The sequence below is a fragment of the Mastigoproctus giganteus genome, chromosome 10, assembly GCF_048544385.1.
Source record: "Mastigoproctus giganteus isolate SK-2022 chromosome 10, ASM4854438v1, whole genome shotgun sequence".
In the NCBI taxonomy this organism is placed as follows: Eukaryota; Metazoa; Arthropoda; class Arachnida; order Uropygi; family Thelyphonidae; genus Mastigoproctus; species Mastigoproctus giganteus.
Genome location: NC_143584.1, coordinates 229,734,835 through 229,749,123, shown reverse-complemented (window position 1 = coordinate 229,749,123; position 14,289 = coordinate 229,734,835). Strand labels below are relative to the sequence as shown.

At 37.4% G+C, this 14,289-nt stretch overlaps 1 protein-coding gene across 2 annotated transcripts in view; it reads left to right on the top strand.

Annotated features, from left to right (window-relative positions):
* The window catches only part of TTLL1B (Tubulin tyrosine ligase-like 1B), a 262,941-nt gene that overhangs the window by 170,208 nt on the left and 78,444 nt on the right, over positions 1–14,289 (top strand). For both annotated transcript variants that reach the window (XM_090384144.1, XM_090384143.1), the window contains exon 11: positions 4,413–4,453. In XM_090384144.1, coding sequence (XP_090240270.1) covers positions 4,413–4,453 — 41 coding nt within the window. The remainder of the gene's footprint in view (positions 1–4,412; positions 4,454–14,289) is intronic.

Here is a 14,289-nt window from a genome sequence, read left to right as displayed (position 1 = left end):
AACAATCATCCAATAAATCCACAAAAGCCTTGCTAGTGTGTGAGTGACCAACCCACAAATTCCAGTCAATATCTGGGAAATTAAAATCCCCCATTATAAGGCTCTCTGATTTACTGGCCCACTCTATATCCCTGTACAGTTTCTTATTATACTCATCAGAATTATTAGGCTTTTGGACCCTCGTACTCTCAATTTTGATTTCCCAATGCTTATGTCACACCAAACTGACTCGACACTGCACTGTCCAGCAATGTCGACTGGCTTCACTTCCTTGGATTTTATGTGTTTCTTAATTAATAGCATAACCCCTCCTCCCCTTCCTATCCTGTCTATCATTTCTGTAGACATTGTACTCCCCAAATTCCAGTTCTGCATTACTTATATCTGTGTGACACCACATCTCTGATATCCCAACAATATCCGCCTTTGATGCTTTGAGCAATACCTCAAATTCATCAAATTTATTTACCAAACTCCTAGCATTGGTGTACATGCAAGTATACATGCACCTGTTCTTTTTCTTAGCTACCCTAACAGAACCCATCTGTTTACTTGTACTCCAATGATTCCCAGCAGTCTCTGAAATATCCTGCATCTTACTTTCCAGGCTGCTGCTCATTCCAATAAAAGCAGTGCAAGAATCACTTTCACCTCTGCCAGTGGCCACTGTTAATCTATTAGTCCTTGTATCCCCCCCAATCTCGCAGTTTTCTGACCCACCTAACACTGCCTTGATAGCATCAGCAAACATTCTTGCACCCTTTCTATTTAAGTGTATCCCTTCCCTGTAGAAGCAGTCTCTCCTATTAACAAGTACAGACCAGGCTGAAAAAAATTCTACCCCTTGAGCCTTGCACAATCTTTCCAGGGCCGAATTGATCGACAGGGCTCTCATCATATACTCCGTCCTATCGTGTCTGGGCAGAATTGCAGACATTTTCAAATTCAACCCTAATTCACGGCTTTTTTTCAACAGTGACCTGTACTTGTTAAGTAATTCCGCCTGTCTCCTACTCTTAATATCATTAGTGCCAACGTGTACAACTATATCACCTTTTGTGCCCTTAAAAGATGATATCCACTCTACAACGTCATCACCCTTTGCCCCTGGCCGACGTACCCTGGTCCTGTTCCACCTATCCTTTTTACAAAGCATGTGTAGCCGACCGGGCTAGCCGAGTGGGTAAAGTACCTGCGCGGCAACCCCAAGGTCGCGGGTTCGATTCCTGCCTTGGGCTTGGATCAAAGTACTGCAAAAACCTTGGGAGGTGCAATATGGCCACAGAAGCCGATGCGCCAACAACTACCAAATCAAAAAAAAAAAAAAAAAAAACAGAGCATGTTTCCCATTTTTCTGACAATAGAGTCACCAACAACTACTAGTTCCTTTGGGAACAGCGCATTCTGCCTTGGGGGTTGTTGCTGTGGTGTGTAATGATCAAGTGCAAGCTCTGGCATTGGTGTGGGCAGCTGAGAGCTTGATGGGCCCTCACTTTTAATCATTCGAGGGCATCCACGCTGTCCTTCAAGCTCTCATATAGGCCCATAACAACGTTGAGTTGTCACCTGATTTCCTTACACTCCTTGCATCGTGCACGCACAAAGACATCCCCCATGGCAGTATCATGTCCCATACCCGACTGCTCCACAAACATCAAGCAAGTAGTGCATTTTAAAAGGTTGTGATTCAGATGGCAACTACCCCACCCCCTCAGTTCTCCCCTGAGCTACAGCACTCCCATTTGCTTGAGCCTTTTGCTTTTCTGCTCTGGTCTGAGTCATGATTTTGATTTAATTTCAATAAAATTTCAATTTCAGTACCAAATTAAAACCCTAAACTTGTATCCCAACACAATTATAACGCTATATTTATGTTTCAGTATCGAGTGTTATCTACAAAATCCCTTTATATAACTTCCGTATCAAGTTTAGTATTAATTATTTATTTTTGCTAATTATCTATGTTACGTAATCTAAATCGTTATATGTATATAGTTAAAAGTACAATTTAATTGACAATGAAATTCAACAAGATTAAGAGATTTACTGATTAATTGACAATATTATGTACTATACTATACTAAGCTATCTTGTTCGACATATTTTGTATTGCGTAACAATGGCGGCAATTTATGAACGGTAAATCTACGGACACTTACGTATCGATTAACTTCCAAATCTCGCTGTCTCAATTCAGAATAAACTAAGGATCCTGACTAGCTACTTATAGAAAATAATTTGATATAACAATTGGTTAATAAATCGGCTAAATATGTTAAAAAAACCTCTCGTTCAATTTACTGCCCCTCTCCCCTCTCTCTATTTCTTTGTATAGCTCTTTCATTATACTCATCATAGTCATTATGCCTCTAATATGCTCCTATTCTTATTTTCATTTTCCCATTGCTTTTAACCTATAAGACTCAATTTCGAATAGCAAAACTTAATAAGACCAACGGTCTGAAGCAGATGGTCAGAGTTTTGTGTTGTGTGCAAATTATTTGTACCTCTTGGAAAAATAAAAAGTATTGCAAACATATACATTCATGTCATGCATTTGGATTTGAGGTAGAATTATGGGAAGTAATATATATTTAAGTGTAATGTCAGAGAATTATAATTTACACACAGTAATTCAACCAGATGCGATAATTTAGGGATAGTTCATTTTTGAAAATCAGTTCATACACCACAAGGCAAATTTTTCCCTCTATCAATGATTTTATACAGACTTGGAAATTGTTAAAATAACGAGCACGTCAGTATTGCGTGAAATAATTCTGTAATCCCTAATTCTTTAATTTCTTAAAGAATTATAGATTATTCTCACATGTTTTGTGGTACTTCATGTACCATTTCTTCAGTGATTATAAAGATGGCAGAACTAGTAAATTATCAAGATTCATTTGCATAGAGTTAATTTGATTACATATGTTTATTTGTTAATTTGTAATTTACTTTTCTAATTTGTAATCAAATTAAGAGCTATGCAAATGAAATCAGAACACTAAGGTAGAACTCTGAGGGAAATATAAATTTACTTGAGGCTAAAGAGTAATTGATTGTTGGAACAAACTTCTAGTTTCAATAAATTCAAGGAAGGATTAGACAACTTGTTAGAGGGTAATGAATAGAAGAGATTTTTTTTTTTTTTGGCTGTTGCCATATACCAGGTGGTTATAAAATAAGTTTCCCTATTCAGGAGATCCTAGTATCAAAATGGTTAGAGATAGCATTGTGAAAATCGGCGGGTATCTCATTTAGGATATGGGGAAGCGATTTGTAGAAAGAAAAAAATTCAAATTTCTGCCACCAGGAGATAAATTGGCACTGTAAACATGAGGTAGAATACTTAACTTAGGATTAGATTTTAATATCAGAACTTAGAAATCTACAGATATTGTTTGTGTGCTTTCCTTCACTTGAGATGACATTCTGAAAACGGAGGACTGCATGCAACACAGTTTCCTGTAGCATCTCATTGGGGATGTTGGTTACATGCTGTTTAATGCTTGCTTTCAAATCTACAGGCGTTGATTTGAAAGCGAGCATTAAACAGCATGTAGACTCTTCAAAGAAAAATGAGGTGTAGACTCTTCAAAGAAAAATGATCTGATTATAAACTCTGCTGTGAATCCACACCATTTTGTGCATTTACAGCCCCGTTAAGAGTGAAATGTGCCTCATCAGACCACAAGATCATTTGAGTCCATGTATTGTCAAGTTCCATATGAGTCTGAAATCGTAGAGCAATGTCTATTCATTGTTGCTGATCACAAGACTTTAGTTTTTGCACTACGTGAACCTTGTATGGGAACTAGCATAAAATTATTCTAAGCACTTTATGTACAGTACACCAAGGAAGGTTCAAGTCTCTTGATACTTCTAGCAGGCACTACTTTTGCTTTTATCTAACAGAATGTCATTTGGGTAAGCAGTGTGTCTTGAAGTAAATGACAACTTTTACATATGTGCAGCGTTTTTTTCCCCTGGTGGCAGAAATTTGAATTTTTTTTTTTTTTTCTTCTACAAATTGCTTCCCCATACCCTAAATGACATACCCACAGATTTTTCACAGTGCTAATTCAAACCGTTTTGACACTAGGATCTCCTGAATAGGGAAACTTATTTTATAACCACCTAGTATACTTGTTTCATTACATCATTTTCCTTTAACACTAAGTACTAATTTTACTCACTATTTTGTCACATAATTATTAATCTGGAATCTATGCAAATTCATTCCTTAATATAATTTTATGCTGGTCTTTGGAACAGCAAGTCCTACTATAAGTCCTGCATGTAATGGGGTATTCATTTTGATAAAGTGCTATTATAGCCTCCCAATTCATTCATGTTTATTTAATCTTACTTATACTGCATTCAATTTAACTTTATTCTGTTTTTTTCAGAGTGTGATGGTTAGTGACCGACACTGTTTTGAATGTTATGGGTAAGTATAAAATTACTTTAATACATCATGCTTAAAAATATCCCAGTTTCAAAATTATAACTGACATCAAAACTGTATTTAAATATCAATTCAGCACACACTGGCTTTCATGTGTTTTAATATGAGTAGTTCTTTTAATTATATTATCCTGTAGAAAAAGATGTTTAAAGATTTTAGTATGTTAGAATTTTACTTGAGATTAAAAAAATTTGTTCTGCCAATGCCAGAATAAGCAAATCTCACATTTCATACCAAAAATTTTGTGAAATTAAAAATATCAAAAAAATTTATTACATGCTTATGTTTTAGTATTAGCCATATAGTTCAAGAAGCCACAGGCTTTTGATGCACCAGCTCAAAATGAAAAAGGAGATAAGAAAATATAAAATATGCATTTCCCTTCTCATAAAGTAAAAAAAGTAAAGTGCAGCCATTATCAACCCACTGCAGGATGGAAGCCTCCTCAACAATTCATGCTGAGGGAAATGGACCATAATCTGCCACGCTGGTCCAGTGCGGGTTGGCAGATCGACCGTATTCAGCAGTCAGGGGCTTGAACCCTGGTCTACTCAAAGAGCGTGTGCTGCTGCACTCCTGCTCCTGCCCACTCGGCTACGGAGGCCTCCCTTCTCATACAGGTAAGTAACTATCCAGTTGACTTTTAAATTTCTTCAAACTGTCAACCTGAAATACCTGTGAAGGCAACTTGTTCCTACAATCTAGTCTTAACCTCTTCCCCTGTAATTTGAATTTATGGCCCCTAGCTCTGGAATTCTTTATAACAGTGATCCACCTTCATTCATTTTACTAACCCCTCTCAGAGCCTTATAAACCTCAGTCAAATCCCCTCTAAGGTGATTAGTTGCCAAGCTCTATAGCCCACGTAATCAATATCTGTTGTTGTATAGTCGGCCTTTTGTTGAGCTCATCATGCAAGTTGCCCTTCTTTGGACCATTTCAAGAAGCCCAATGTCTTTTTTCAAGTTTCCATACTTGCACACAGTATGGAAGCCTCATCTGAATGTTGTCTTACAATTGCCATGTACATTGGAATTTTGATCTCTCTATCTCTACAGGATAGTGTTGGATAAATCCTCAAGAGGACATGATTTACAACATAGGCTTTCCTAGCTACCTGTTTACACTGCTCAGAAAATTTATATCTGCCTGAATCTTAACTTCCAGATCCCTTTCTTCCTCTACTGTTTTTAATTCAATTCCACCAAGTGTATAAGTTATTTTGGGGTTGCTATTTCCCAAGTGTACGACTTTGTTATGCTGCCATAAAGCGGCCACTTTCCTGACTTTCTTGATGCCTGCTCAAGTTATCCTGAAGGAGCATTGCTTTGCATTGATCATTATGACTCTCCCATTCTTTACATTACAAATTTTGACATCACATCCGTTATCCCTTTGTCACAATTCCATTTTCATCTAAGTGTTCCTGGATTGCCCTCTTGATTATTGCCTTTAAGATTTTCCCTATCCCTGAAGTCAGACTACCCGGTCTGTAGTTAAGGACTTCAGTCTTGGAACCACCTTTATGTATTGCGATACATCAGCACTTCTCCAATCCATAGGAATATCTCCCAAGTCCAAAAATGCCCTGAGTGGTTCACTACACTTTCTGGCAGCCTCCCTCAAAACTACTCCCTTCTGGAGTTGATGGGTATATGCCATCAACTCCAGGAGCCTTACTTGCCTTTAGGCTATAAAGGTTTTCTAATAATCAGTCATCTGTAATTTTAAAAATGCTAATTTCTCAGCCTTACTTGCACAGCCTCTCCTCAGCATAAAGGGTCTTTCATCAGTAAAGACCAATGAAAAGTACCTATTCGGTTCATCAGCAATGTCAACTGAATTATCTAAGACACTTTAGATAGAAATTTATTAAAGAGCAAGAAGAAAAATTACAAACATTTGTTTGTGCAACTTTTATTTTGATTGATTCTTGACCCATTTTCCACGCTCTCATGTTGTTACTCCGTTAGAATTAATATTAGTAGAGGTAGGTCCCGTTTTACAACGGTCCATTTTATGACTTTTCACATTAACAACTGTTTCAAAATGTTACCTGAAAAAATTGAAAATAACAAAAAAATCGAAACTCGATAACACATCGCAGCAACGCCTGTGAGTCTAAACACACACTAGGCGTTTCTTTTGTTTTTTGAGGTGCATTGTGGGTGGAATGATAGCGATGCCAAGAGTTATGTTCAGTGCACCATGTTGGTTTCGTTATGAATTTTCCCTCAATTGTTAACGGGTTACACAGTGTTATTATAGTGCTATTTCTCATTAATAATAATAATAATAATAATTTTTGTGTAACCATGAGCTCTAAGTGTAGGGCAGTGTCTGTGCTGGGGGGGTGCCAAAAAAAGAGCTAACAATTAAGGAGAAAATGGACGTGATTCGTCACATGGAGTCTGGTGAGTGTCGGTCTGATGTGTGTAAGGCATTGAGTTTAGTGCCTTCTACTGTATCACCGATTATGAACAATGTTGATAAAATAAAGTGCACACACACACACACACACACACACACATGCCGACCGAGCTAGCCAGGTGGGTAAAGTGCCTGCCTGGCAACCCAAAGGTCGCGGGTTCGAATCCCGCCTCGGGCTTGGATCAAAGTACTGCAAAAACCTTGGGAGGTGCATTATGGCCACAGAAGCCGATGCGCCAACAACTACCAAATAAAAAAAAAAAAAAACACACACACACACACACACACACAGGGATAACAAGTGTGTCATCCTCCAGAACAACTTATTCATGCAGTAAGACAATGAAAAAAATGGAGAAATTGTTAGTGTTGTGTGTTGACGATACGAACAAAAATAACGTTTCTGTTACACAGATGATAATTCTGGACAAAGCGAAATCGTTATTTGATGAAATATGTGAGGAGTCTGTTAGCACTGAAACATTTACGGCCAGCAAAGGGTGGTTTCATCGGTTTAAAAACTGTTCTAAAATTCACAATGTAAAAGTGTCTAGTGAGGCTGCTAGTGCTGACATTGCAGTAGCGGAAGAGTATCCTTCTGAATTTAAACAATTAATAGATGAAGGCAACTACTGCCCAGATTTAGTTTTTAATGTGAATGAAACGGGACTTTATTGGAAAAAATTCGCTCCTCTCCTCACATCGCTTGTGAGGAGAGGTCTTCCCCTTGTTTCAAGGTTGCAAAAGATCTGTTGACATTGCTTCTGGGTGGCAATGCATCGGGAACATTTAAACTCAAACCGGTGTTGGTATACCATTCAGAGCCTTGTGTAATGAAGGGCATGGTGAAGACGACTTCTTGTGTTTTGGCACTCTAACAAAAAGGCTTGGGTGACTCAGACAATTTTTAGCGAATGGTATACCTTGTACTTTTGTTCAGAGGTTGCTCAGTTTTGTGCAGCAACTGGCTTGCCTCCCAAAGTCATATTGGTGCTGGGCAATGCCCCAGAATGCCCAGCCAACCTCCAAGAAATCCACAATGACCATTTGGAAGTTGAGGTTGTGTATTTGCCTCCCAACACAACTTCACTTTTTCAGCCAATGGACCAGGGTGTAATTGTGACCTTTAAGGCATACTATTTGCATACGACTTTCAAAGGGATTGTTGAGGCTGTGCAGTCTGATATAATTGTGACTACTGAAAGTCGTATAACATTCTGAATGCCATCACAAACATTGATTCTGCCTGGGAGAAAGTGTCACAGTCCTGCATGAATGGCGTCTGGTGAAAATTGTGGCCTGAAGCAGTGATTGATTTTGCAAGGACTGAACCAGTTTCAGAAGTGGCTAAAGATGTTTCTCGCATGGCTAAGGATGTTGGCATTGACAACGTTGACCCAGATGATGTTGACCCGTTGCTGGAGAGTCATGGTGAGCCACTTTCGAGGGAGGAATTGGAGGAACTGACTGTGCAACTTCAACAACATGCGGGGGACACACCAGATGGAGTGGAAGAGTTGGAGCCAATCAGAACATTAAAAACAAAACATATTCAGAGTGCACTTGCCAAAATTTGTAGTGCATTTGATGAACTTTGTGATAATGATCCTGGTTGGGAACGTAGCCATGGCATCCATAGAGGTGTGTCAACATGATGTTGAAGCCCTACTATAACATCTTGGAAGAAAGAAGTAGGAAGTCACGTCAGACGTGAATACTACAGTTCTTGACAAAGAAGGGAAAGGAACCTTCAGAACCCAATGATCCTCAACCAGGAACCTCCCATTAATGTTGCCCCATTACATCAGTGAAGAAATACGTACTCAAGCGATGACTCCACAGAACCAAAGTAAGTTCAAGTTTTATTTTATTAATTGTTTTATGTATAATTAAAAAAAACATGTGCATGAAATGTTAAAAATATTTAATTATTTATAAAGAACAGAAATATTAGTACATACTTGAGAAAATTTTGGGAATTTTGGAACCTATCTCATTCAATTATATTATAATTTGGTCTTGTTTTACAACTTTTCATTTTACGACCCTGTTTTGCTGGAACCTAACCCTGTCTTAAAACAGGTCCTACCTGGCAAAATGATACAAGCAGGCTTGTATCATATAATCATATAGCAGCAGCCTGAAAAAAAAAAAAATAATAAGCTTTTTATCCACTTCATTTGCTCACCTTTTCTAATAATTTGTCCAGTCGTCTTTAAATGTCAAACTTTTTGTCCTCTTTAAATGTCAAACTTAGTACCTCTGTAAGGCAAATTCCGCAAAATTCCTTTTTAAAATTCAGATATGCCCCATTATGTGTGTTTGCCTAAGAAACAGCAATATGCTATCATTTACCTTACCCAACCCTTTAAAGCCTTAAACACTTCAGCTACCTCTCCATGTAGATACTGGGTTTACGGACGTGCAATATAAAGAAGTCATGTATTTCTCGAGAAGAATCCCATTTTGTATCCCCGACTAATCTTGTTTTTCTTATTTGTGCACTTCCAACACATCTGTATCCTACTTGGTGGTTTTCTGTGTAGTTTTGTAGAAGCGTAATTAATATTAGATTGTTTTTATTATGTCCATAAACTATGATTTTATAGCAATACAAGCATGATTTTATAATGTAACTGTAACGTGATATAAAATAGCATAGTTTATACTGACATCAAATATATAGGATTAATGTATCATTATTATTTTTGCATATCACTTAGTTTTGTGTGTTATTTTTAAATTAAATTTAGATTAAAATCATCCTTCAGAAGAGAGCAGTAAAGCAAATAGCTCAAAGTACAAGGTACAAAGTACTCTACAGGGATGGAATAAACTTAAATAAAGAGGGTGCAAGTATATTTGCTGATGCTATCAAGGCAGTGTTATGGGTAAGAAAACTACTAGATTTGTGGGGACGGGGAAGATACACAGACTAATAGGTTAACAGTAGCTGCAAGCAGAGGTGGAAGCGATTCTTGCACTGCTTCTATTGGAATAAGCAGAAGCGTGGAAACAAGTTGCTGTGGATTTCAAGAAATGCACTGGGAGTCATCATGAAGCAAGTAAATACATGGGCTGTGTTAGGGTGAGAGTTAGGGTAACTAAGGGTAAGAACAGGTGCATGTATATTTGCATGTACACCAATGCTAGGAGTATAGTAAATAAATTTGATGTACTGGTCAAGACATCAAATGCTGACATTGTTGGGATTTCAGAGATGTGGTATCACTCAGATATAAGGCATGCAGAATTTGAATATGAAGAGTGCAATGTATATGGAAAGGAAATTTTTTTTTATTTATTATACTAGGCATTCCATGCCAAAAACTGGTATCTCTGTCACATCAAACAATACTGTACTTAGATACACGAATCCATATATAAAATATACATATACAGCAGAGCATCAAAAATCCGAACGTCAATAATCCGAATAACCGAGTGGTCAGGGACACGAGTGCAGTAGCACATGCTCTTTGAGTGGACCGGGGTTCAAGCCGGTGACTAAATACAATTAACATTCGTATTGATTGATTTATTGTAAACTCCACTGACCTGGTGGTCGTGCCGGAGTATAAACAAGAACTAGCCAGCATTTATTTTTTTTTATGCTGGTTCCATAAATCAGTTGCAGTAAGCGGCTGTTATTGTGATCACGTTTGCAAGTTGAATTTTGATTCTATTAAATGGCAATTGTAATAAGTGAAAATTGGAGGAATATTATCCACAGGCTATTAAAATTAAAATAAAGCTAAAATATAAAGCACAAATTTATACTTTTATTTTACTTTACCAATTAACAAAATTAAATGATACATGAAAATCGGAAGAATATTATCCACAGGTTAGCAAAATAAAATTAAATTCATGTTTATGTAAATAGCTTAATTAATAAATATGCAGTACTATACCAACTAAATATAACATTTTGTAATCTGATATTTCTGTTCACTGACTTTTTTTTTTTTTTTTTTGGGGTTGTAAAATCTAAAAAATAAAAAAAAAAAAAGATAAGCGTCAATCAAAAACAAAGAGCATGGCATGCAGAAACTGCAACTAACATGATACACGCAAGTGAGATATGTAATAAAATGTTTACAGAGTTTAGATATAGGAATGAAGTGATTCTGAACATTTATTTTATCATACTGAAAGTATGGTCTTCTTTGTCTTTTAAAAGGAAGCGGAAATTTTGAACAATTAAATCGAATTGTTAAAAAACTGATTGAATTGTTAAACTGATTTTCAAAGGAAGAAAGCAGGTCTTCATTAGTAAAATTTTATGATTACAAGATTGGAAAGTCATCTTTCCAAAACAGAAATTAAAAACAACAAGGAAAAAATTTTAAAGTTAATCGAAACTTGATTCAGATGGTGCAAAAAAAACTATGAGAAGAGCTAATGACTTATCCCTCGAAGGTGGTGTTTGTTGTTGTTGTAGTTGGGTACTGGGAGCATCAGCAACTAAGGCCATATTACTCTGTGTATACTTTCTGTAAATTGGGTGTTCTGTGGTTGATTTTCTGTTTGCTGGACAAAAAACCTGAGTTTCGGGGTGAAAAACCATGCCAGCTTTGCCTGAGACTGACCTATTCAGCCACTTTTAATGAGCCTTTTTGTGAAAAAGGCTCATATTTTTATCAATTTTTATTAATTTTTATGAGCCTTTTTGTGAAAAAGGCTTATAAAAATTTCGCCTATCATTGATAGAACTCAAACTCAGGTCTTTTATACCCAAGGTGGGGAGGATGGTAATTCTACCAACTTTGCTACCCACAAAGGCTAGGTACGATCAACAAACTCAATACTGTCCAACTGAACTAGTATTCTTGCTGAAAAGAATGTGAGATCTGGTAGCAGAAAAACAAAGTTCAAAAATGGTGCAGCAAAAAATAAGTAATTATTTTAGTTAAAGGCCTATACACATGTGTTATTGTGACTAAAAGTTCCACTTCTTTTGTGACCTATGAATAAAAATATGTAGGTACAACTTAGTGTTTTTATTTCTGAACTTACTAAACCTTTTTAGTTCTATAACTGTATTTTTGATAATTTCGAAAATCCGAACAAATTGGAAGTCCGAACTATCCCTAGTCCCAATTAGTTTGGATTACCAACACACTGCTGTATTCAAAACACGGATTCAGTTGGTCGATTCCAGAAAAAAATGCTCTGAAACTGCAACACCATTAGATAGGAAGCTAACTAAAATGCCATCAGTCCATCAATTATAAAAAAAAGTGCACGTTGATGAATTTCAGACAAAGATGCCACAAGAAAGAAAAATCTATGTTAGCAGACTGAATTGAATGAAACTCAAAAGAAGTTGTTGTTGTTGTTATTTGGTTTTTAGGAGCATTAGCAACTAAGGCCATATTGCTCCAGGGATATGCGGTGATCATTCCCTGACCTTTCTGCATCCTCCATATTTGGTGGCTCACAGGCTCGAAGCCCGTTCTAATCAGGAAGCGTGTGCTACACACTGCTGCTCCTGCCCACCTGGCTACGGAGGCGCCCCAAAAGAAGTGATGGGTTAGACATGATAGGAGGGAGAGAGGGGTAATGATCCTAGTTGAGAAGCACATTAGATCTAAGGCAGTGCATCTGGTTGACATGGGTGATCAGTGCAATGTTGAGTCAGTTTGGTGTGATATAAGCACTGGGAAAGCAAAAATGAGAGTAGGAGTGTGTTATAGGCCTAATAATTCTGATGAGTATAACAAACAGAGAAATAGAGTAAATCAGAATGTCTTATAATGGGGGATTTTAACTTTCCAGATATTTACGGGAACTTGAGGGTTAGTCACTCACAGACTAACAAGACTTTTGCAGATTTATGGGATGCGTGTTTTTTTTTAGCAGCCTGTTAGAGAGGCAACAAGAGAGAGAAATATACTTGATATGATTATCAGCAGTGATTATTCATGCATTAAGAATATGCAGATAAAAAGAACCACTAGGTGACAGTGATCACAATGTCTTGACATTTTTTTTTTTTTTTTTTTATGTAAACCCCAAACACGAGAGGTATTAGAACCTATAGTACTTAGTACCATGCTTGGGTTGGACGTTGAGAGACAAAATAAGATATTTGTTGACATTGGACTTGAAATTCTGTAGACTGTAATTTTCAGGAAATACGTATGGAGGAAGTTTCTTCCAGAAAACGGCAGTTGAATGAATAAATAAGGAAGATGAAAAGTTGGTTCTGTGAGTTTGAAGTTGGACAGTAAATGGATGTTGGCTGGTGGCGGCACGTGTTCGGACTGTTTTGAAAGAGAGAGTGGGAATTATAGAAGCCAATTCAGAAGAACAGTGCCCATGGAAGTATCTGTAGAAGAGGCATGCAGCAGAAACAGTACGTCTATGAGATGGCGAGTGGAGAGACCGTTAGAGGTGAATCATTAATTAACCTAACTGCCTTCTTCTGAATGGAATCAAGAAGCCAAGAGAGGTTTTGGGGGACCACCCCCAGATGTGGGAACAATATTCCATGGCAGGGCAGATTTGCGATTTATACAGAGTGAGCAGCTGTTTGGAAGAAAAGTAATGCCGAGAGCGAAAGAGAAAACCAAGTTTTTTAGATGCAGAGCAAGCAATATTTGTAATGTGCATGTGCCAAGAGAGATTAGAAGTCAGGGTAATCCCCAAAAGAGATATATCATTTTGCCTAGAAATCGCAGTGTCACTAAAGATAAGCATAGGAGCAGAAGAATCCTTTTTGCGAGATATAAGACAAGACTGAGTTTTAGAAGGATTGAAATCATCTAAGTTGCCTTTGCCCCACTGGAGAATTACCTGAAGATTGGCATTTAAGTAATTGGTAGTAGATTTTCGAGAAGTTGAAGCTGATTGAGCAGGACAAGGTTTCTCAAAATGGAAAGTGGAATGCAATGTGCTATCATCGGCAAAACTACGGAATGGATTTCCAGTCAGTGTAAGAAGGTCATTAATATACAAGAGGAAAAGAGTGGGGGAAAGAACTGAACCTTGGGGAACACCAGCATTAGTGGAGAAGTTAGAAGACAGAGAGCCATCTACAGTCACCCTCAGTGAGCGATTAGAGAGAAAACTGGATAACCAATTACAAAAAACAGTTGGCAAACCATAAGATGGAAGCTTGTTTAGAAGACTTTATGCCAAAATCGATCGGAAAGCCTTTGAGATGTCAAGAGCCACTTGCTTGTGTTTCACCGAATTTTTCCATTGAATTTGTCCATAAATGGGTAACATAAGCCAGAATATCACCAGTGGATCGACACTGACGGAATCCATACTGACGATCGTTGATCAGACAGAAGGTTTCTAGGTAGTTTAAGAGTTAGCGGTTAATTTATTTCTCCATTACTTTGAAAAGAGTAGAAGTAATTGCAATGGGACGATAA